The 22,924-nt window shown below is 47.1% G+C and overlaps 1 protein-coding gene and 1 non-coding gene across 10 annotated transcripts in view; both read right to left on the reverse strand.

Moving 5' to 3' along the window:
* Window positions 1–677: 677 nt before the first annotated feature.
* The window catches only part of SNRK (SNF related kinase), a 40,473-nt gene continuing 18,226 nt past the window's right edge, over window positions 678–22,924 (reverse strand). For all 9 annotated transcript variants that reach the window (XM_059664383.1, XM_059664389.1, XM_059664384.1 and 6 more), the window contains 4 exons: window positions 11,285–11,426; window positions 9,310–9,522; window positions 7,162–7,296; window positions 678–4,327 (listed from right to left, as the gene is read on the reverse strand). In XM_059664383.1, coding sequence (XP_059520366.1) covers window positions 3,109–4,327; window positions 7,162–7,296; window positions 9,310–9,522; window positions 11,285–11,426 — 1,709 coding nt within the window. In that variant the 3' untranslated portion in view covers window positions 678–3,108. The remainder of the gene's footprint in view (window positions 4,328–7,161; window positions 7,297–9,309; window positions 9,523–11,284; window positions 11,427–22,924) is intronic.
* LOC132215978 (U6 spliceosomal RNA) lies at window positions 18,854–18,961 on the reverse strand. The gene has a single exon (XR_009448667.1). It is a non-coding gene; the product is annotated as a U6 spliceosomal RNA (small nuclear RNA).

Genomic DNA, 22,924 nt, shown 5'->3' on the forward strand with positions numbered 1-22,924 from the left:
TGGAGACTGGGGGTTGGGGGTGGGGTTGCCCCCCTCCAGGGTCAGCAGACCTGGACCCACCCAGCTCTGCCCCTCCTGCCTGGGCCCCAGCACTCCCAGGTGTAACCGGCGAAGGCAGTGGGTAGGGCGGGGCCTGACACTTAGCTTGTATCCCCTTCCCCTGAGGAAGCTCACAGCACTCTGGGAGGGAGGCCGTGATTTCTGTGACCTTGTTGAAGACATGGGTGCCACAGGCTCAAGGGAAACTGCCATCAAACCTCCTCCACATCTTGTAGTCGATCACGAGGCCACACACCAATGGCCAAACTGCGGGGAGCATCTTTTTCCCAGCGTGAGGCCAGGGTGGGGGTGGAGAGGGACGCATCGTCCCGGAGGTCTCCATAGTCCAGTCAATAGGACCACGGGGCGTGGAGCAGTGAGGGGCGCCTTGGCTCCTCCCACCCCCACTCCTGAGCACCTGCCACAGCGCAATGCCACCCCCTCGAGGGGCGGGACACAGAAGAAACGGAATGGGACACTGTTCTATTGCTGAACACCAATATGCCACTTTATTGTTTGGATTTTCTCCCACTTGTCACAGACCTGTCCATGTTCACACGACGAGGAAAATCAACTCGCAGTGGACGCAAATGACCAATCAGTTGATCATTCTGTATACGCTTCACACACATCAGCGCTTACGTGGTAGAAATACCTTTAATTTGATTCAGTCTCACGGCTACTCTTAAAGTCGGTGTCAAGATTGTCACATCTTTAAATACAGATAGAATTGTCAGAAGTACATATTTTATATATATATATATATATATACACACACACATATGTATATATATACACACACATACAGAAAAATACAAGACTAATTGTCCACAATATTTAATTTACACACTACTGTAACTCTATGCAACTTCTGAAGACAGGTTAAGGGGTACAGGAAACTGTTTAGAGCAAGTAAGTAGTTTGGTCCAATATTATCTTAATGTAATGGTTATTCGCTCCCTCTCTTTTATGGGACAACATACTATGACATACAACACATGCACAGTCATTCACTTAGGAACAGAGGAGTAAGACACCACTCAGACTAACATCTGTCTACCCAGAGGGCCAACCAACCACACACAACTAATAAGGCTATAATACAGCTATGCAGCATAAATGGTCAACACTGCTGATCCTAGAGTGAGCACCATATATACATCTGAATATAAAAAACACAACGAAAACCGAACACATACGGGTTCAAATGTGCCATTCCAAGGCTATACATAATCACAGGAAAAAGTATTTACATTGCTTGGAAAACAGCTGCAACAAAGAGTTTATTGCCAATGCCCTTTATAAACTTCTCTCCTATGTTTAATACAGATGTTACGCTCACTGTCTACGTGAACCACACATCTTATTTCTGGCCCTTTATAAGATCCCTGCTCAAGAATTTCAAGCAAATGTGTTCTATGGCTTCACCCACACACCTATTCTCATAGCTTTCAATTGTAAATATCACACTGAACTAGAGCTATAGCTTAAAACACACCTAGCCTAGGTCTAGAAAGTAAAAGTACTTGAAGTATCATCTTTACTTAGTCTAGTAAGTATACAATAAAATTCAGAGCTCTGAGTAAAACAGATGGGTACTAACGTAGCAAGGTCCGTGTACACTTGGAGGCCTTGCCCAATGGCATGCCGTCCCCTGGGGCTCCGCCACTGTGTGGACCAGACACCTCACTGGAGGCTGATGAGCGTGGGAAGGCCCGGGCCCAGGGCCCAGCCGCGTCCTGTCACCAATGCGGCTAAGACCCCTCGGGGCACAGCACAGAAAAGTAGCATCTGGCCCTTCCGCAGTCAGCAATGTGCAATACGCTGTGCCTACAGATAAAATTTGTCTTGAAAGATGATTATCTGGTCAAAAGGAGTCTCTGTACAGGAATAGTTTAAAGCAAGAGTTCTTGGTTATTGTTTTGGCAGGAAGGCAAAGTGAAAAGTATTTCCAGCAAAAAAACAAAACTGAAGCAGGTTTTGTTTGTTGATTGTGTGGATTCTACCCTTTTATGTGTATTTTTTGATTAGCCAATTGTCATGGCTAATTGAGCTAAAGGATATAAAATGGAAGTAACAAAAGAGACAACCTAATTACCAAACTCGTAAAAATCAATCCATGTATATACATATATGTGTTTATATATGTTTTTTTCAATGACCGGGTTTTGACTCTGCCCACCTCTGAGTGCACTTTGCCTCCACGTTAAGCCCTAGTTTCTTCTGTCTACATGGTTCTGAAGGAAACCCTGGGCTGTGCCCTGCGGGAAGGAGTTTACACGAGCGTCATTTTGTTCTGTTACACAGACACACTCTATAAGTAGAGTTAAGACATCATCAGTTCACACATTATAAAATAAGATTGTCTGCTTGTCATTTACCACTACAGGGGAAGCTGCCTTATAAATCTAAGTACTTTATCTCACCTATTACAAAACAAGAAAATCTTTTTCAGTTAATTTTTAAGAGCCCAAACTTTTTCACACTATAGCTTAAGACAAACAGGTGTGGGTATGTTGAAATCTCGGTTTAAGGTTCTAGTGCAGACGTTGGCTGTACTCTGTCCCGTGCAGCCTCGGAAAGCTGGCGGGCACGTCCGCGGGCTCCAGGCCTGTCGGCATCTCACCGTTATTGCTTTGGTTCTGTATCGGACACCAGAGTGTGCCCCAGAGCACGGAGTCTCCGTGTAACAAGGTCAGGACAGGAATTTAGATTTTTCAACAAGGGAATACAAGCATGTTTTCTGTCTAGGTTAAGTGCGGAACATCAAATTTCTAAGTGCTCCATTTATATTAGGTTCCAAATATACATTTTAATTTAATCCTGATCATCCACACTAAAATTCTGAATGTAAAAGTGACACACGAGATTGACTTTTCGGCTGGAACAGAAAAGCAGTGTCTTAGCAGCAGCATGCACAAGGACCATGCATTGTCACAGCGCCAGGCGAACGAAGGGAAGCGTAATAAATAACTGCCCGCTGAGAGGGTAAAACCGAGAGCAAACAGTGAAGGGAGCCGGTCTTCACTGCTCTGAGCAGGAAGCGTGCGAGTGGCCGGGCGGCCACTGTCAGATGACGTGGCAGCAGGTGGCCTGGCTGGAGGCGCACAGCAGCCCCTCCTTGGGGTTCCGCTGGATGTTCACAGAGATGGTCTTTTCGCACAGAGGTAGCTGGAGCACGTTGTTTTTCAGGTTCCTGCTCTGTATCCGTTCTAGCTCAGTGGTGCTGTCCGCCACGTGGTCGGAGAAGAACTTGAGGCTGCCCACCACGGGGGCCTGGCCCAGGCTGCCCGCGGAGCTGATGCACATCTTCCACGTGGACTTCTCCTGGACCTTGACACTGGAGAAGGACAGGCCGTGCCGCGGGTCAAGAATGTACTTGGTGCCCCCGCGGAACTGCGAGCCCAGGCAGAGGCCCATGAGTTTGAGGCTCTGCACCAGCTCCCCGGCGCTGCGCGAGGCCAGCTGCGTGGAGTTGGCGGGGCCGGCGCAGCGGCGGGTGCTGCCCGAGGTGCCCCCTGGGGTGCCCCCCGAGCCGCCCGAGGGGCTGCCCCCGCCCGCGTTGTTCTCGCTGGGGCTGGCCTTGTCCGCCCCGCTGCTGCTGTTGCTGGGCTTGCTCTGGCCCCCGCCGTCGCCCTCGCTGCCCGGAGGCCCCTCGCTGCTGTCCCGGCGGTGCCAGGAGTAGGTGAAGCCGCTGTCTTTATCGAGCCGCCGGCGGCTCTCCGAGTCGTCGTCGCTGGTCTCCGAGCTGCTGCAGCTGGAGCCGCGGCCCTGGCTTTTCCTCCGGTGGTAGCGTTTGTGCACCGTCCCCGGGGAGGCGATGTTCATCTTTAACCTGCTCAGCTTGGGAGGCAGGTTCTCATCCATGTCGAACTCGTCGTCGGACTCCCCTTCCTCGAAGATCTGGTTCAGCACCGGGGCGCTCTTCCTCGAGGTCAGCCGGTTGGTCACCGAGGGCTTCCGGCGCAGGACCACTTGCGTGGAGAGGGACATGGGTTTCTTGTCCTCCTCATCCTCCTCTTCGTCTTCCTCCACCCGGAACAGACACTTCCGCCCACTGGCCGCGGGCTTCAAGCTCGCCGGCGGCACCGTGGACAATGCCGGCCCAGCCAACTCGGGGAGGTCGTCCTTCTTGGCCGTGTCACACAGGCCTTTGCTCCGGTGGCCGTTGAGGACATTGTCGGCGGCCCGCGCAGGAGCCGGAGGGACGGTCGCGTGGGACAGGGGAGTGGCGGTGAGGTCGTCCTCCAGGTCCTGGGGCACGTCGATTTTGGTGGGCCACGACTGCCTGCGGAACAGATGGGAAAGGACACGCCATGTCATCATATGCAGACTCTGCTGAAGGACATTAGACACAACTTACCGGGACAAAACCTGCACACTTACAAGAAAAGAAACGGCAGCCATGCAAGCTCATGCCCCCACTGACGGTCAGAAAGGACCCCTGAAGGGCACGTTGTCCCAGCTGTCAGAAAAGGGTTTTCCAGGGCGCCTCTCCTCTACAACAGTGTATGCCCCAAGAAAAGCATTTTTTAAAAGCACACGGGAGTCACCACCAAAGCAGAACCTGAACACCACACTCTGTCCCTCTGGGTCTGAGACCACAGCCTGTGATGGTGTGTTGCTAAGAAGATTCACCTGAAATTTCCAGTCCTCCTTTTTGTAAAAGTCTGGTATTTACAAAAATAAATGGAAATAGCTGAATGGATTTAACATAAGAATGTTGGAGAGAAGAGTTGGTGAATGCTGGCATATATCATCTCCTCACCAATTAAAAAAATGCAACCAGCAAAATAGAAATACTTGCATTTTCAATGATCAGGAAGAGTACTGGATAGCAAAGTCCACTATGACGTAAACTCTGATTTTATCCCCCATCTGGGGTCACTCAACGAGAACCCTGCTCGGTAGCTAAAGAGAAAGACTTTGGAAAATGAGGTCCCTGGCTTGTTTTGAATAAACATCTTGGAATTCTCAGCTGTCCTCCCTGCCCAGGGACCAGCAGAGGCCAGACACGTTTACAACAGCCACTTCCACACGACGACATCGTCATTTCACAGCAGTTATGTTATCCTAGAAATAACACCGAATTCAATCTATCGCTGGTCAAACCCCCGGCATTTACCGCCGACGCCCTGCCCCCAACTCAGAGCCGGATCACGTCCCTCCCCTGGAGGGTGGAGGGCCATTTGCTATCGCCGCTGCGTGGTAGTTTATAGACGCCGAGTGTTCCATGTGTTTGAGGTCAAGCAGTGTCTCTGGAAAAATCGTCTGTCCTCCACCAACACCACTGCGCCCACTCCCGGTGAGCCTCGAGGTCCCAGAGCAGAGCTGCGCACACTGTGCTTTCAGGCCGAGCAGCTACCAGAACATCACCCCGCGACCATGGGGGAGCCCATGGCGGGTACTGACTCGCCAGAGCAGCAGCCAGTCCATTCGAGAAGGATGGGGAGGGGCACAGCCTGATAAAGAAAGGCTCTTCTCTCCTCCCCTCCCCACCCCCGGAAACAGGATGGGTGCAGGCTACGGCTGTAGTGGTCAGGCTGACCAGAAGGCATCCTCAGCCACAGAGCCAAGTCAGGCCCGGGGTTTGGACACTGAAGTCACAGTGACGTAAAGATAAGGCCAGGAAGCAGACACAGGAGGAAGACAGGCCTGCAGGGCGCCTCCACTCCAGGATCCCCAGGAGGGTGAAGGAAACTGTGGGAGGCTCTGACACTTCTTTATAGCTGCTCTTGGCTTTGCCATTTCCCGAAGTAAAACCAATTTAACTCAGTTACTGTTTGATCACTTTTAGATTGAGCTCTGTTCTGTCTCACTGAACGGACAACAGCTCAAATCCAAATATCCCTTCTCCAAAAGGCCTGGGTGGCTCCCGACTTGGTGGCCCAGCTCCTCGGAGGCTGTGCTTTCCCACCAGAGGGCTCAGCAGGACGAGGCTGGCCCACCCTCTCCGTGTCACTCTCCTGCTCTGTCTCATGCCCGAGTCCCCTGGCTCCCTGGCCCAGGCCTCTTCCAGGCCGACACCTGACAGCGTGCCTGGTTTCCATTACAGAAGAATGTGTGCAGGACACGGAGTTCCTACACTCAGCTTCCAGCTCAGACTTCTCACTCTTTTCTTCTTTAGCCACCAGGACTGCTTTCTTCTCTCTCTCCTGTCACTCCCGCCCAAGCAACAACCTAGCATGGCAAGTGACTGCAGGGAATTTAACCCCAATGGTTTTCCTCCTCTTTTTAAATAAGTATATATTCACACACATATAATCATTCATTGTTGGATGTACGAGTAGAGAATTATTCAGAATTGGGAGCGTCCTTTGTTTTTTGAATCACTACTGATCCAGGGGTTACTTTATCTGGATATGAATTCTAATAAATTTCCTAATGATGGTGTCAAAGGTAACCCTTCCTATGCTCTGGTTTTAAGCGAAAAGCTAGCATGGCAGGAGAACAGGAAACTGGGCGGGGGGGAGGATGGAGAGTTCAGGAAGGAGGGAGGAAAAGAGAGACAGGGTGGTGATAGTCCTACCAGAGGCAGCAACAGGGAGCCGGGCCGGACGCACCCCACAGGCCCTAGCTCCTCTGGCCCTCACCGCACCCCAGGAGGCAGGCAGTGTGCTTCCTCCCCCTTCACAGGCCGACTCAGCAGCTGAGTCATAGGTTAAGTGACCTCCCCAGGTCCTCAGCCAATAAATCAACTGGTTAATCTGACTGTCAAATCCCTGAAATCCTGAGACAACATCCCGGCCCAGAAATGCCCTGTTATTTTTAAAAGTTATTTCAAATAACTGAGGGAAAACTGGCCTTGTTCCTGGAATAAAAGAATAAAGAAATGAACTTATTAATACATGTCAGACCTCGAAGAGTTTAATGAAAATAAACTACCGACACGCTGGCTTGGGACCGTCTCCAAGTCTGTTCCCGGCCAGGCAGCAGCCCCAGCCCCGAGCCCAGGAGCCACGGCATCCTTGGTGACGCAGGGCCCCGCCCCCACGCGTGTGGAGAGCCCCCCTCGCTGTTCACAATCTCGCCCCAGAGTTAGGAAGCATTAAGCAAGCAAACAAACAACGTTCACTATTTCAAAACGTTAACTTACTAAAATCAGTGAAGAGTTTTTCTCACCTAAACTGGGCCTTGATGTTGCTGGGGCTGGCGGACCTGGTTTGGATTTCTTTCTCCTGCTTCTCCCGCAGGATCCGTTCGGCGAGCAGGAAGTACGTGGCCGTGATGTGGTTGTACCTGTTGGTCTCCAGGGCTCTGGAGGAACAGGGAGAGTGCAGAGACCTCAGTAGCAGATTTTTACAAGCAGAACTGATGCTTTTAAAGTGCAGTCCAAGCAAATGGGTCCAATGCTCAGTCTTTAAAATTAAGAAAGATCACAAATAAGAAAAAAACCTAGTATTTAGATTACTCTTGAAACTCTAAAAAAATTGCATAAAAATATTCAGTTAGTAAGAAAAATCCAAAATGCTGATGGCATATGGGCTAGATGTCAGGTTTAGGTGCATAAAAGAAAATGAGGCTTCATGAATGTACACATTATCCACACTTTACTCTGTGTCGAAGTGTTTGTTTTCGTTGCGCTGGCTTACTTGCTGCCATCAGAAGTGTAAAGTGGGTTCTGTGAATGTGTATGAAACACTACTACCAATCACAAAAATCAGCGAGTTTTTACTCTTACACTCTCCTGGCATTTATTGGAATTTTACATATTAGTGCATTATCATTAATGTAACCGAGAGCCTGTCATTAGCATCTTCTTTGTCAATGTTTCATCCATTTCAAAACTGATGCTCTGAGAACCGAGTGCAGCCACCGGGGCTGGGAGCTGCTGGGGGTGTTCGGCCCTCCGAGGCGGCCCTGCCTGCTCCCCTGCAGCTGGCCTTCCAGGCAACAGCAGGAGCAGGTGACAGGGGCCCAGCAGGCCCAGAACTATGCAGCCAGGCTTTTCGGGAACTTTCTGTCGTTAGTGAAAATACATAATGAACACTAGGAAAGAAGAAACACGGGGATCACTTTTCACCACGTGTACCTGGGCCACAGCTTAACAGGGGCAGGCGGGCAGGCTGAGGACAGACTCCAAAGTAACAGCCCACGAGAGCCAACACATTCGAGTCTCTGATGCAGGGTCACCCACAGAGGAGGGCTCACGCTGCTCAGGCTGTGGGTGCAGGAAGACCGAGACCCCCTGGAAGGGCGGCTCAGGCGTCCAGATCCCCGCTTCCCTCTGGCGCATGCTCACTGGTGGACGGGCACATGGAACCTCCTGAACCATTTGATGAGCGCTCCTTCTGGGTTTGTAACTGAATTTACGTGAGTTAAACAGCTCTGTGACACCACGGCAGCTATTTATTTATTTAAGCTAAGAACAGTAAGACAATTCAGGAGATAAAAATACCCTTCTATCTACTCAAAAACGAACAATCATTTTCTATGCACTACTAAAGTGCGTGTCCTTGGCAAGCCAACTCTTTCCATTGTACCAGCTGTTCCAATGGGTTAAATAACGTTTGACTTTTCCTTTGTGGAAGTGTTTCAAATTCTAAAGCTAGGACCTCCTATAGAAATGAATCAATGCTAAAGCAAAGCACATCTTTATATTATCCTCGATTCTAAACTGCTCAGGTTATTTTAGAAAGTTAGGTGATTTCTAAGCCCCTGAGGTTCTGAAGTCTCTCTGTGCTGTTCAAGGACTTAGTTAATAACTTGTGGGTTCCAGGTGGTGGCAGCAGGGGCTCTTCAGGACCAGAGAGCAAGTATTTCAGATGTTGAGGGTCATGTAGTCTCTCAGATACGCTGCTGTAGCACATGCACCGTGGACAAAACATAAATGAATGGGCACGGCCGTGGTTCACTAACACTCTACTTACATAAATGCATGACTGGCCCCCACATGCCAACCCCTGACTTAGGGGACTTGAGATGCTGCCCCATTCTCCCTGCTCACTGTGGGAACCAGTGAGGGACATGGGAATGAAGAGAATACTGCTATGGGCAAGGCACATACTGGGATACAAAGCAGGCTGTACCCCAGGAGGAAGGGAGAAAGTCACAGCACTCAATGACACACCCCTTGGTCACTAGTACAAAAATAAGCAAAATACAACAAAACCTAAGAGCCAGGACCAGGGCAGGGAACTCCAGGGATAAATGGCATGACCCTGTCAGCTGGGTCTCTAGCCATCACACAGTGCCACAGGCCCTGGCAATACAGAGAGAGCCCGTTCCAAGCACCCAAACCCATGGCCCCGACAGGTGCGTGTAACATACTCGACAATGGCATCTCGATCCGCTATGTCCCCGAGCACCATGCGCTGAATGATGCTGTTGTGCTCCTCCTCCGAGAGGTTCTTGTAGGACACCAGGGGGATGTTATACTTGGTGGCTGGCGAAGGGTCCACACCCTGAAGCCAAGGATGGTTTTCAATCTCTTCTAAAGAGGCCCTCCTCTTGGGATCTCTCTGTAGCATCCGGGTGATCAGGCTGGAAAGGGAAGTAAATCCATTGTTCAAACAAAGGTAATTCTTTGAAAAAGACTAATAAGATAATAAACCGCAGGCAAGACTGCACAAGACAAAAAATAAGAGAAGGCAACAGGTGGCAATATTAGAATGAAAAAGGGCAACACCCCCACTAATCTATAGACTTTAAAAATGTAATCAGAGGACATTATGAATATTTGAGACTAACAAATCTGAAAATGTAGATAAAATGAACCAGTTCCTGGCACTATCCCTCCAGGGAGCACGCCCTTGCCATTCCCCTCTCTCTCCTTCCCCCAAGGCTCGTATTCCCTAACCTCTAAGGGCCCCATAATATTTTTGCTATGGTCAATAAATTCTTGCTTGCTTTTCCATTAAAAAAAAAAATGAATGAGTTCCCTGAAAAACACAATTTAGCAAAACTGACACAGGAGAAAGTAGAAAACTGAGTGGTCCTATGATTATTAAAGATAATTCCTCTTGGAGGGAGACACAGAGGCTTCTAAGTTATTAGAACCTTTCCATTTCTTAAGCTGGATAACAGGTACAGAGGTGTCATTTTATTAGAGACACATTTTAAACATTCTTGTGAATAACATATTTCAATATAAAAATAAGTTTTTGAGTAGAGGCTGTGGAGATACTTCTTGAATTACAAACATTTAACATGCACACAACATATATCCTGCTTCCTGGGGCAGAGAAGAATCATAGTAAAGGCATAAACATCGCCATCATCAACATTCATATCAGGTGCTTCCTATGTGCTGAGGGCTGAGCCAAGAACTTTTATAGACATTAATTTATTTCATTTTCACAATAACCCAAAAGGTGGGTTCTATTATTCTCACATCATTAGTAAAGGGAGAAGTTAGTATTTGAATCCAGAGAGTTTGAACACCTAAGTTCTTAATGATCCACCACATGGCCTAAGATGGGGCTCCTCCTGGAGAAAGGATTCTTCACACTCAGATTTCCTTCTGTTCCCCCCCCCCCCCCCGCCCGCACCCGTTACAGTTGACATTCAATACTGTATTAGTTTCAGGGGTACAGCATAGTGGTTAGACATTTCTGTATCACAAAGTGACCCCCCCAGAAGTCTACTTCCCATCTGGCAACACACACAGTTACCAGCTGAATCTGTTACGACAGCAAAGTCCTGTAAGTGGTGGCTATACTCTCAGCCAAGCTCATGTCAAAGCATAACCCACAACATCAATGAAATCCCGAACGTCCAACCGTTCCTTTATTCCACTGTGTTTCTTACTACACACACCCGAGTGCTGTGTGGTACTTTAAATCCAAACAATCAACTTGAGTGTGTTTTTGGTTTGGCTTCCCACAGTCACTGAACCAAAACAGCGCTCTTTAGTGAACTGGGGGGAGGGGTGTGGGAATAAAATGATGAGACACACTATGCAAATCCTAAAAGGGTGTGTTGATCGTCTATTTCAGAAATGCCCTAACTCTCTCTGGAACTTAAAATAATTCCAGGTGGTTGTCCTCGTTGCTGATGCAAACAGAGAAGAGTAATTCTCATGGGAATGTCTCATTTCAAGTAAAGTAACCCCCTCTCCTGGAGACTGAAGCAGCAGGTAATGAGCTTCTTGAAAACTGGCATATTTAAGCAATACAGCAATGCACTCTGCATCTAATATTAAATTTCAAATCATATTCTGGGGTTAACTCCCCAAAACACACTTATCAAGAGCAGAAATATTAAGTTCAAAAAATAAAATAAACACACACTTTTTTGTACTTACTCTTTACACTCTTTAGACACATGGGATGGGACCGTGTATTTACAATCCATGATCATTGTCAATGTTTCACTGTCATTGGCCTCTTGAAAGGGTGGCTGCCCGCACACCAACATGAAAAGGATCACTCCCAGACTCCATATATCTACGAATCAAAGACATACTGCTAAATATTGTACTAGTCAGAAAACTAAAGACACTTCGTTAAAGGAGACTAACAATATTATTTTATTTTGAACAGTCAAAAGCACTTATATCTCAAAGTAAAAAGACTAGGGAAGAAAGGTTAAGCCCCAGTAAGATAGAGATGGCATCTGTTTGGTTCACTGTTTAATTCACTTAAGGCCCAAGCAAGTGCCAGGCACCCGGTGAATGGTCAATAAATGTTGACTGGGGAGAGGAGTTAATTCATTTGTTAATGACAAGAACATCAACTGGAAAGAGTCTATTCAAGGTCCACCAACTGATGGACGGGCACGGCTGTTTCCCCGTCACATTACACACAGAGGTAAAGCTCAGAGGGTAATACTCGGAGACACGGACAGGATTTTGCCTAAGGTCACAGTTATCTCAGTTGTTCTTCACCTCGATCCTGGTGAGATAACCAGATCTTGCAACTCATGATCATTTTATAGACAAGAAAATTACAGCTTGGAGAGGAGAGAAATGTTCCTGGCTGTCAATGAGAGGACGAAGCTAGGACTAAAGGTATATAAGTCACCAGAAGCACACTTTTTGGCTTAAATACGGCAGGAAGGACCTACTTAATACAGCCGTTAAAGCACTGGGAAATGCAGCAGCTTCCTGTCACTGCAAATGTTCCCAGAGGCTAGGCAACCACCTGTCCAATATCTGCATGCGGCACCCTGCAGATGCAAGGCTGGGCAGTCACATCTGAGCGCCCTCTCACTCTAGCAATAGACTAACGCCTATAATCAAAAATAATCCCTTACTTCTTGTATGAAATAAAAAACAAAGCTGTCAATCAGATGGAAAAATGTCTTCTTCAGGTGAAAAAAAAAATCCATTTAGGAAGGGTATCATATAAATTAATTCATTCCAAAAACTAAAGTATAGACAGATTATATCAACATTCACATAAGAGAGAAATTCAAGAAGCTTTCCGGACCACAAAGGCTTGGAGGAGAACGGAGGAGCAGGCCACCGGGCCTTTGTGACGACATCTGTTAACACGCGACTGCTCTCATTACAGCTTAAATGCCCCAGATAATGTAGGTTCCACGTTATTTTCCAAGAGAATTAAACCTTGTTAATAAAATATATTTTCCTTGGTCCAAACTAAACAAAGAGGGTAATAAAGGCACAAACACAAAAGTCACACATACACTGGTTTTTAATATGTACATTAAATTTTCCTAAGAATGCTCCAATGAAAATTAGCGAAGCAGGTAGAAAACTCCACGAAAATGAAAAAACATTTATGCAAATGAGAATGAAAGGGACCTAAGGATCTTTCAGTCCAAACCCATGGCTCTGCAGTGTCCCTAAGCGGCCCACCTGGTACTGCTTGTTGGATCCATGAGTTATGGGTCCCCCTGCCCCAGGACAGTTCACTGGCTCAGCAACCATTCTACTCACTAAACCCGCATTTCTTTACCTTGACCTTGGACTCCAGAGGGCCATCCCCCTTCAGAGTAAATGTGGCTAGTGGCACCTGCTCTTTAACCATCCAGCGAGAAGAACTGATCACCCCATTAGTATCTTATGAAGATTTTTAATGGAAATTTATATAGGTTGATGTTTAACTTAACCTTCTTTGTAGAATTGAACCTGCTGTTTTTGGTCACCTTGCCCCAACTCTCAAGCCACCACTGTGAGCAAGGCAATTACAGTTATTGTCCCTTTAATGCATATGCCTTTCATTTCACAAGATATCAACTATCACCTAACCCCACCTTCTCCCCAATGCTCATTGCATGGGGGGATTTTTCAGCAAGTTTTTGTTCATAATATACACTTGACTATCTCCTCCCCAAAGAAGGGGGATTTTAAATGGCTTACAAAAAATGTGCATAAACATAAAAATTAGGATTAAAACAAAAATTTTCTTCTGTTGTTAATATTGATAATGTCTAATGCTACTTACTACTATACCCAAACCTAGCCATGAATATGTATTCTATTTGAGTTACAATATATCTGTATCATTCCAAAGACATCCTACAAACACAATTTCTATAAAATGAATTTGGTTCATTGTTTCTTCTACCACCTCCTGCTTTCACTGTGGATCAAGTGGTTTGGAATTTACTTTGTCTCTGTGCTAAACTGGAGATGCTATCTGACAGTGCAATTACACAAAACCGATGTTTTCAAACCAAATATCGACTAATGATGCCCAAAGCCTTATTTGGTTAAACACAACTTTCTTTTTTGCTAAATATTAACCTCAGCAGCAACAAGCACGTCCAATTGTTTGGCAATGTTCTCTTCAAGACCATCTGCCCAAGCAAACGAGCACTGCTGATTAGGAAGTGACGCATGACCAGGAGTCACAAAATAAAACCAACATAAATATACACACTGTCTCCAGTGAGGGCCCAAACCATTTCTGAACATGGAAATGCTTACGTTTGGGAAACTCAGGAATACAGTGCATGCCCAGTGCAGCACCATGGTCCGGGGCAGCGCCTCTGGGGAACACGGCGTCACCAAGAGGACAGTTTTGGAAGGCAAACGACCCTCTCACTGACAACACGAGTATTCAGGGGCCATTTATTCCATGTACTTATCTTCCAGACTTTTGATTTCTCTTTGTACTCTGTTTTGTCTTTGAATCATTTTATTTTTTCATCCTAAGGGCCAAAGGTACGGGAAAAAGTGTCACTAAACAAATGCAAAGTGGTATGACTTTAACCAAGTCCCGGTCTTTAGCATGGGAACAGTAACAGTGACTACTTCCTCTTAGAGCTGCTGTGGGCCTGAAAGGACTGAAATGGACTCCATGCGAAGTCCTCAGGGCAGAGCCCAGCGCACAGGAGGTAGGGAGGGCCCGGAGGCAGAGGGGGCTGCTGCTGCCCCGCTCCCGCACAGCGGACATGGAGGTACCCTAGCCCTGGCAGGGCTCCAATTCACTGTGAGAAACAGACAGTAGGGACCAGGAACAGAAAGCAGGTAAGCTCAAGAAGGCACAAAGCCAGCAGAGAGAAGAAAAACTCCTGGAGATGGGCGAGAGAACAGGGGAGGTCTAGGAACACAGGTTAAAAAAAAGGGATGGCCAGGAGCTTGGGTCCCCCGGACCAGACATCACGAAGGGCATCGGGACAGAGTCTCTATCACACTCCCCCACAAATGGGGGGGGGGGGGCGGCAGTGCTTTTCTTAATAAAAATTCATTTTAGTGGGTATTTTAAATGATCTTTTTTCATTTAAAAAAGTTTGCTAATGAAACTACAAACTCCCAAGGTACAGATCACAGCCTCAGCCTGAGATCCTAGGAGCACAGGGATCCACGGAGTCTGTCATTGGGGGGCTGGGGTGGGGAGGGGAGAGAAAGAGCATGGAACAGGGACTTCACATTATTTTCATTTTTAAAAATGTTCAAAGAATTCTCTACTCAGAGTAAAGGTGCACAGGTTAACTAACACCAATCAACCACCTGAAAAATCAAACTTTATGTTGATACTATTTGAAGCACATGTTTTGATTTCATACCTAGCTATAGACTCTTGGTTAATAAAAATGGAAAAAAGAAAATATGAATAAATACAGTTCCGTGTGTGTGTGTGAATATATATATATATATATATATATATATATATATATATATATATTATTTATTTATTTATTTATTTTATTTCAGAGGGGAAGGGAGAGGGAGCGAGAGATAGAAACATCAATGGTGAGAATCACTGATTGGCTGCCTCTTTCACATTCCCCACTGGGGATCGAGCCTGCAACCTGGTCATGTGCCCCAACAGGGAATCAAACCGTGACCTCCTGGTTCATAGGTCAACGCTCAACCACAAAGCCACACTGATCAGGCCCTTTGGTGTTGTGTTGTTTTATTTTTGGAAGATTAAAAAAAAAAAAATCTTCCAACTCATGGAACTGTAGAAAGGGGTGCAAGATAGCAAAGTCTGAGTTAGTATAAAGGGTGGAGTTGCTGGTCCCCCAACTGGCTTTCAAGCTGGAACCCAGAGCACAACCATGAGCACGGAGGTCGCCTCTGCCCAATCTCAGCAGGTCCCGTTACCGTCTGAATTCTGCTGTTTCTGGCATTAGAGGTGAGGTTTCTATCACAGGGCTCGCTGCAAGCAGGCTGAGAAGATCAAAATGAAAACAAAATAAAGGAACAAGCTAATGATTAATTTGAGGACAAGCAATTGCCACGGGGGATTGGGTGGGGGGAATGTCATGACTACGGAGATTTTCTAAACATCATTTCTGAAGTGAATTTTCTAGACAGCAAAAATAAAAAATGGGGATTAGAGAGTAATAAAAACAGAAGGCCAGACGTAAGTTCTAGGTGGAAACCTCTATTTCTGTCTCTTTTATCAGTGTAGCCATGAGTCATGGCAGAAGCAGTGGGAATAGAATGTTCTCAAACCACGACAGGGAAGCAGGGACCGGCACCTTTCACCACTTACAACCGGCAGGATTTATGCAACCACTTCTCAGTTCCAACTGTGCTCACCAGCAACGGACACATGACCCGACGCTAACATAAAAGGCAATGCTTTCTTAGAACAGCAAGGACGGCTACAGACGTTTGAGGATGAAACCTAGGAACCCCGGTTCTGGAATAATATTCACAAACCTAAGGCCTATGGCAGGGGTCCTCAAACTACGGCCCGCGGGCCACATGCAAATACAAATAATTGTATTTGTTCCCATTTTGATTTTTTTACTTCAAAATAAGATATGTGCAGTGTGCATAGGAATTTGTTCATAGTTTTTTTTTTTTAAACTATAGTCCGGCCCTGCAACGGTCTGAGGGACAGTGAACTGGCCCCTGTTGAAAAAGTTTGAGGACCCCTGGCCTCTGGTCTGCTGATGTGAATTCCTGACTACACAGTAAAAACTACTCATCTGCATTCACCATCACCTAGAGCTTTGGTTCCTAAGCATCCTTTCTGGACAAGATCAGTGGCTGGTTCTAAGGGACATGACTAGAGACCATTTTGAAAGTAGATCATCTGAATGAACAGAGTAGGAATGCAAGCGGAAGAGGAATGAAGAATTTGGAAAAGTTCATGTTTTAGGATGTCTCCGTTACTCCTGGTTTATCAACATTCTAGTGAGAAGCAAGGTTTTATTACTTAACAAGGGGATTATTTCTTCTCTTAAAAAATAAAAATAAGGATGCGTCCCATCGTCCCATATTGACTTCAAAAAATGTCTTTCCACATCAAACATCAATGCTGCCCAAACTAGCTTATCATCTCACCCAACCTGTTTGTCTCCATTTGTGCTCTAGCCTGGTCAGTGCAACTCCACCCAATCAAACTCCTGGAGACATCCCGGACTCTCCATTCTGTGGGTTCTCTGACTTCCCCGTCAGGGAGGTCCCGCCAGGGCCTGTGCTTAGAACCCTCGGAGGCCCCAAGTGACCTGACGAGCTGGGCCACCTGGCGATTCAGCAGCACTACCAGGAGCTGTAGTTCCAGGTGTTCTGTTCCCCTCCATCACTCAGAGCACCTCAAATGCCGAGTGTGTCCCCGGCAGGAGGTAGTCCTGCCCAACAGGGCACAGCCCCCAAAAGGCAGCTGAAGTGAAGGCGGACGGTTCCTGTCCTTCAAACAGCAGCTGAGAGAAAGGAGAGTATAAGTGTGGAGTGTGTGCACATCGGGTGGGGGCAATCAGTGAAGACACTGCATTTCGTTTTAGCTGTTCAAGGCCTTGTGCAAACTTGTTTGACAAGTAAAAGAAAACAGGAAAAAGTTCAAGGAGTCAAAAGGTTATCAATCACGCACTGGGGGACTGCACAGGTTCACAAACCCAAACCAGAGAAGCAGAGACAACTGCCACTCAGCCCTTTCACAAGGAACTTCATGGCTCTGACCTTGGCCCCACTCGGGAAGTGACCTTGACGGATGAAGAGGGAAAGATAAACCAGGCTGAGACAGATCACGGTCTGATTTCTTTCAGCAGAGACGTGGGTTCAAATTCTACTTGGGCCATTTCATTAGCTATGTATCCCCGGCCTGGTTTTTATGCACCTTACTTCTCTCCTCTGGAAAGTGCCACACCACCACTCCTCTGGTAACGTCAGAGGGGGGTCTGGGCAAACAGTGGGACACGGATCGCTGCACAGCCTGCGAGGACTGATAAAAACAGTGACCTCTAAGTGCAGGAGACGGCCGGAGAAGCAAAAAGGAGTTTATACTTTTCATTCAAAATACCCCTGTATTATTTGAATTATCTTATAAGAGCATTCATTTACTACTTGTAAAAAAAATTTAAAAATTGACTGCGCTTGAGAGAATATTATGAAGTGTACACACTTTAACTGAGTAAGCACAAAGCTCTTTACAGGAACATAAAAGGCAGTAAGGCCCGGACACGGCCCTCCTCACGAGATGGTGTGCTCAGCCTGTGCTCTGGGGCCACTGCCTCATGAGGCTCCCTGCACGGGTGCACAGACCACTCTCTCCACAGCATGAGTGGCTACAGCAGGAATTCTTTTGTCATTTTTAGCACAAATAACTTCCTTCAAGGATTTAAAAACTCAAACATTAAACTCACTGATGTTTCATAAGAAACCCTGAATAGTTTTATAAAATGTGATGAAAGGAAAAGGGGGATGGTGGAGCCACAGAATCCCAGACACAGCTCAGTTTTCCGTGGGAGCATCAGCATCACAGTGCCTAGGCAGGGGTCTCGTCTCGGAAAGCCAGTGCCGCGGGCCTTCCCCCTCAAGTTCTAGTTCCCGCTTCAGCACAAACCTGAGGGTTCTCGACGGGAAGGGGACACTGAGCCAGAGCTCCGGACCCACTCGGGTCCATTCCCAGGCAGTCGGTCTGGACGCTCTGGCTGTCTCGGAATTCCCACCTAGCCAGAACCACCCCTCGAGCTATTTCTAAATACCGGGGTGAAGCAACAGCGACAACGTTGCACCTTTCCAAAATCTGGCCTTTTAAAGAACAACTGATGAGGCCCAGCGGTGTGGCTCAGTGGTTGAGCATCGACTTATGAACCAGGAGGTCACGGTTCGATTCCCAGTCAGGGCACATGCCCGGGTTGCAGGCTTGATCCCCAGTAGGGGGCATGCAGGAGACAGGCAATTGTTTACTCTGATTGTTGATGTTTCTAGCTCTCTCCCCATCTCTGAAATCAATAAAAACATATTAAAGAAAAAACAAGAACCACCTGGTGAGAAAGGGCTTCATGTGGTCCACAGCATACCTGTGAAACCACGCCTGAGTCTCCCTAAGAGACTCACAGCTTTCGTCAGACTCGGTGAGTCTAGAACTCCCTAAATGCACACACAGAAGGCAAGGAAAGGCATCAGGATGTGAGCAGAGACCAAGAGGAGCATGGAGGGACCACCCTTAGATCTAAAGAAGTTTAGAAGAATGTATATCTTCATTTCTTTGTGTTGGTCTGTTTTCTAAATATGGAACACTTCACTAATTTACGCGTCATCCTTGTGCAGGGGCCATGCTAATCTTCTCTGTATCGTTTCAATTTTTAGTATATGTGCTGCTGAAGCGAGCACCACTTTCATTTCTTTAGTTCATCCCTGTAATATTGATTCAGTTAAACAAGCATTGAGAGCTTGTCCTGTTTGCCAGGTGATGAACGGGGCACAGATAAGATATAAACACACAGTTCCCTCTCAAGGACCCTACTATTGAGCAAGAGGGACAGGGAGCCATCTGGAGTGTGCAAGACTTGGCATCCCCCCATCCAATTCCAAAGGGAAGAGGCAATCGGGGCCTGTGCCCTCTGCATTTCATCACCCTCTTTTTTTAGCCACCCGCAACCCCTCTATTCTTTTTATCCAACCAGTGTGCCCACCCTGTGCCTGGGGCGTCCCATGCACCGGGGTTCCGCGCTTCTATAGAGTCTCGCTCCACACTCTTGTTTTCCTTCTTAGCAGACACCACCATACATCCTGGTGTCCTCCTGAGGCTCCACGTTTAAATCACTCTTAAATTTAAATTAAAACTGTAAACTATTAAATTAGGCACTGTTTTGGACTGTACATCACATCACTATAAGGCTAAGAAATCAAGATAAATTAGGTAAGACAAAGTGAGTGACATAGATAATGGATTCCATAGAACGGTGGCAATCAGAGAGGTAAAAACAGTGACGGACACGCCTGGGAGTCCCAGCTGTAATGAGCACTGGTGCATCTCTGCTGGTGAGCGGGCTCAGCTCTGTGGCACCTGTTCTACTTCTGCTCTCCACCTCGCCTTCTCCACCGAAGTCATCCTTAACCTGTGAGGATCTGATTGACAGGAGCCCCCGCCCTTGAAAGAACTAAACCCAGGAAGTGACTCTTCATGATAATGTTATTGTTTCTCAGGAAGCCACTTCCTAACATGAGCAGGCAGGGTTTCCCTAGGAACTGTCACTACCTGGTCCCATCAGGGCCTCCCGGAGCGAGCACAGAGTGAGGAAGCACAGACCCCCATGTAAGTACACACGTGTGCTGCAGCAATTCTTAAAAACATGACAGTAACTCCACCTGGCCACTTGGAGTTGAGTCTGCGCAGCGATGTGTATTCTTTTTGTATTCTTTTTGTTGTTGTTAATCCCCACCCAAGGATATTTTCCCATTGGTTTTTAGAGAGAGTGGAAGGGAGGGAGGTGGGGAAGAGAGAGATCATCAATGTGGGAAAGACACATCAATTGGTTGTCTCCCACCCAGGACCAGGGATCAAGCCTGCAACCGAAGTCTGTGCACATGATGGGCATCGAACCCTCTACCCTTCAGTCCACAGGCCAACGCTCTACCCACTGAGCCAAACCGGCTAGGGTGCGATGTGTAGTCTAACAGGATTCCAAATGTATTGCGTTAAAGTTTGTTCTAACTAACTACTGATTTTCCGTTCCATAAACTAGACTTTCTTCAACAGGTTTATGTTTCTTCTCCCCCACCCTGCCCCCCTCAGAAAAAAACAAACAAAAAAAACTTTAAAAAATACCCACGCCGATTCGATGTTTTCACCTGGCTAAGGGTTCCTTCTGCTGTGCTACATTCTGAGGTGAAAGCATGTGGCTTCAGTTTCTACGTGGATTCCTGTATTAAAACAGTGGCTATTTGGGCGATTTGAAAAGCTCTTCTGAAGTTCCAAGAAACTAACCAGTTATCAAATAAATACCAAGACTTTTGTTTTATTTTATCTAACATTTAACACACACTCAGAAAAGTGCCTACGTTAGAAGCTAGCCTACTCCCTAAATACAAACAACCGGACATTCGGAAAGTTAAATACAACTACAACCGTGGGGCAGAAAAACACAGGAGCGAAGGTCTCGGGCCTGCCCTGCCTCCCAGTTTCCCACGGCAGCCAGCATTTCAGAAATTCTCCCGCGGACAGATTCCCAAGGAGGAGAAAGCGCCGCGGAGGGAAGGAAGGAGGCCGAGATCCTTGCAGGCTCTGGGACTGCAGCCACGGCACCAAGGAACCGTGTCATTCTGCGATCCCTCCGAGGGGAGGTGTGAGCAGCACCACTAATCACTGAGGCTGTGCTTGCCTCTGCCATTAGCTCGTACTTCACAGGCACTAAGCATACATCTAACTAACCCCATAACAACCCTATGACGGGCACTACTGTTACCCCGGATTTCACCAGGGGAAGCGAGAGACCAGAGGAATGAGTCAGGTGAGGCAGGAGAAAGGCAGTGGTGGGGCCCTCCACCTACAGAGCAGATGGTGAGGCCTCCAGGGAAGTGGTATGGGGGCCAAGAGTGCCCTCGGCCAGGGGAGGGGAGGTGGAGGACCTGAGGCAGGCTTGAGTGTGGATTGTGGCTAATAGCAAGGAGGTGGAGTGGCTGGAGCTGGGCAGGCAGCTGGGAGACAGTGGGAGGGATTAGTCAGGGAAGAGCCTGGAAGCCAGCTCTGAGGGCCATGCTGGGCACCGAGCAGGGGGTGGGGGGCGCCTCTCGTTTTGGTTGCGAATGAAATGGGAGGTCTTGAAAGTGTTCTGAACAGAGGGGTGACGTGAACAGACTGAATGAAAGGGCAGATGAAAAGGAACTGATGAGCACAGCTTTCTTTCGGCATGAAAAAAAACTACACATTCTTGTGCACTTTTTGAAGCTAGATGTTAAATTTCCGTCCCTAACACTTATTCTTTAAACAACAGTAGAATTAGAATATTGGACTATTTTTCCACTAGTAACTAAAACTACGGGAATCTAGGGTTCAAATCAACGGTAGGTAGGCTGGATGCACGCTGGAAGCCAGGGAAGCCCCTGGGTGTGGGGCCCAGGCAAGGGGGGTGTTTTGTTTTCATCTCCCCTAGTGCAATCGATGGGCGGTGAGCTGAGAACTTACCACACCACTAGTACAGTAGAGTAAATTATCCTTTTCAGAGGGGCATCCACCTCTATTTCATTTGACCTGGGCTTGTAACAGGGAGAGCAATAAGCAGCAGAACTAAACATGCAGTAGGGAAAACATCAGAACTCATAAATCACCCTGACTGGTTTGGCTCAGTGGATAGAATGTCGGCCTGCGGACTGAAAGGTTCCAGGTTCGATTCTGGTCAAGGGCATGTACCTCGGTTGTGGGCACAATCCCCAATGGGGGCTGTGCAGGAGGCAGCTGATCGATGTTTCTCTCTCATCAATGTTTCTAACTCTCTATCCCTCTCCCTTCCTCTCTGTAAAAAAATCAATAAAATATATTAAAAAACAAACCTCATAAACCATTTCTACTACCTTTCCCAGGCCAATCACTGAAGAATCAATGATTGAGTTAGCCTGAAATAACCATCCTTATGGTACCTGTAGATTACTCCACCCGTAACATTTCATGCTCAAGAATCTTTATTACTCACACTAAATTCAACAGCAGCTTAATTATAAAACCCAGGGCACAGAAGCTTGCCTACCTGCTTCCCAAACACAATCATATAACATTCACATTACAAGCCCGCACATTGTGAATGCAGAACTAACACTGAATAAATAAAGCGCTTTTATTTACAGAGTTCGTGCCAGATCAATGAACTCTGATTTCAGAAATGAAATCACAGGCATGTGCAACTTCAAAAAGTTTAGGAGAGGATTTTTGTTTATGCTCGTGGCTTTATGACTCACGATGATGTTATACTTTGTAAAAGGCATCTTTCAGAGTAAGTGACGCTGCACTTGGTGGCTGGGTTTGGAGCGTGTGTGGCACATTTGTAAGGTCATGCTTTTCATAACCGATGCTAGCATAGCGACTTTCATTCCCAGTTCTTGACAACTGAATGCCACGTGTGTGACTGTACGGGACCCAGGTGGCCATGTAGCTTCTGCTGGGCAGGGACAATGCAAGCTTTACGTTTACTTTAAAATGAAACAAACAAGGGACTATGTTAAATTTAACAGACCAACTTCCTTCCCTGTGCGGAGGAGAGGCACAAATCTTCCCTCAAAACATATGATCCCAATCTTCACGCTCGGAACTGAAACTGTGCCACCGCCTAAGGTCTCCCAATCGGAACCCATCAGGCCCAC

Source organism: Myotis daubentonii, chromosome 14 (assembly GCF_963259705.1).
Source record: "Myotis daubentonii chromosome 14, mMyoDau2.1, whole genome shotgun sequence".
Taxonomy (NCBI): domain Eukaryota; kingdom Metazoa; phylum Chordata; class Mammalia; order Chiroptera; family Vespertilionidae; genus Myotis; species Myotis daubentonii.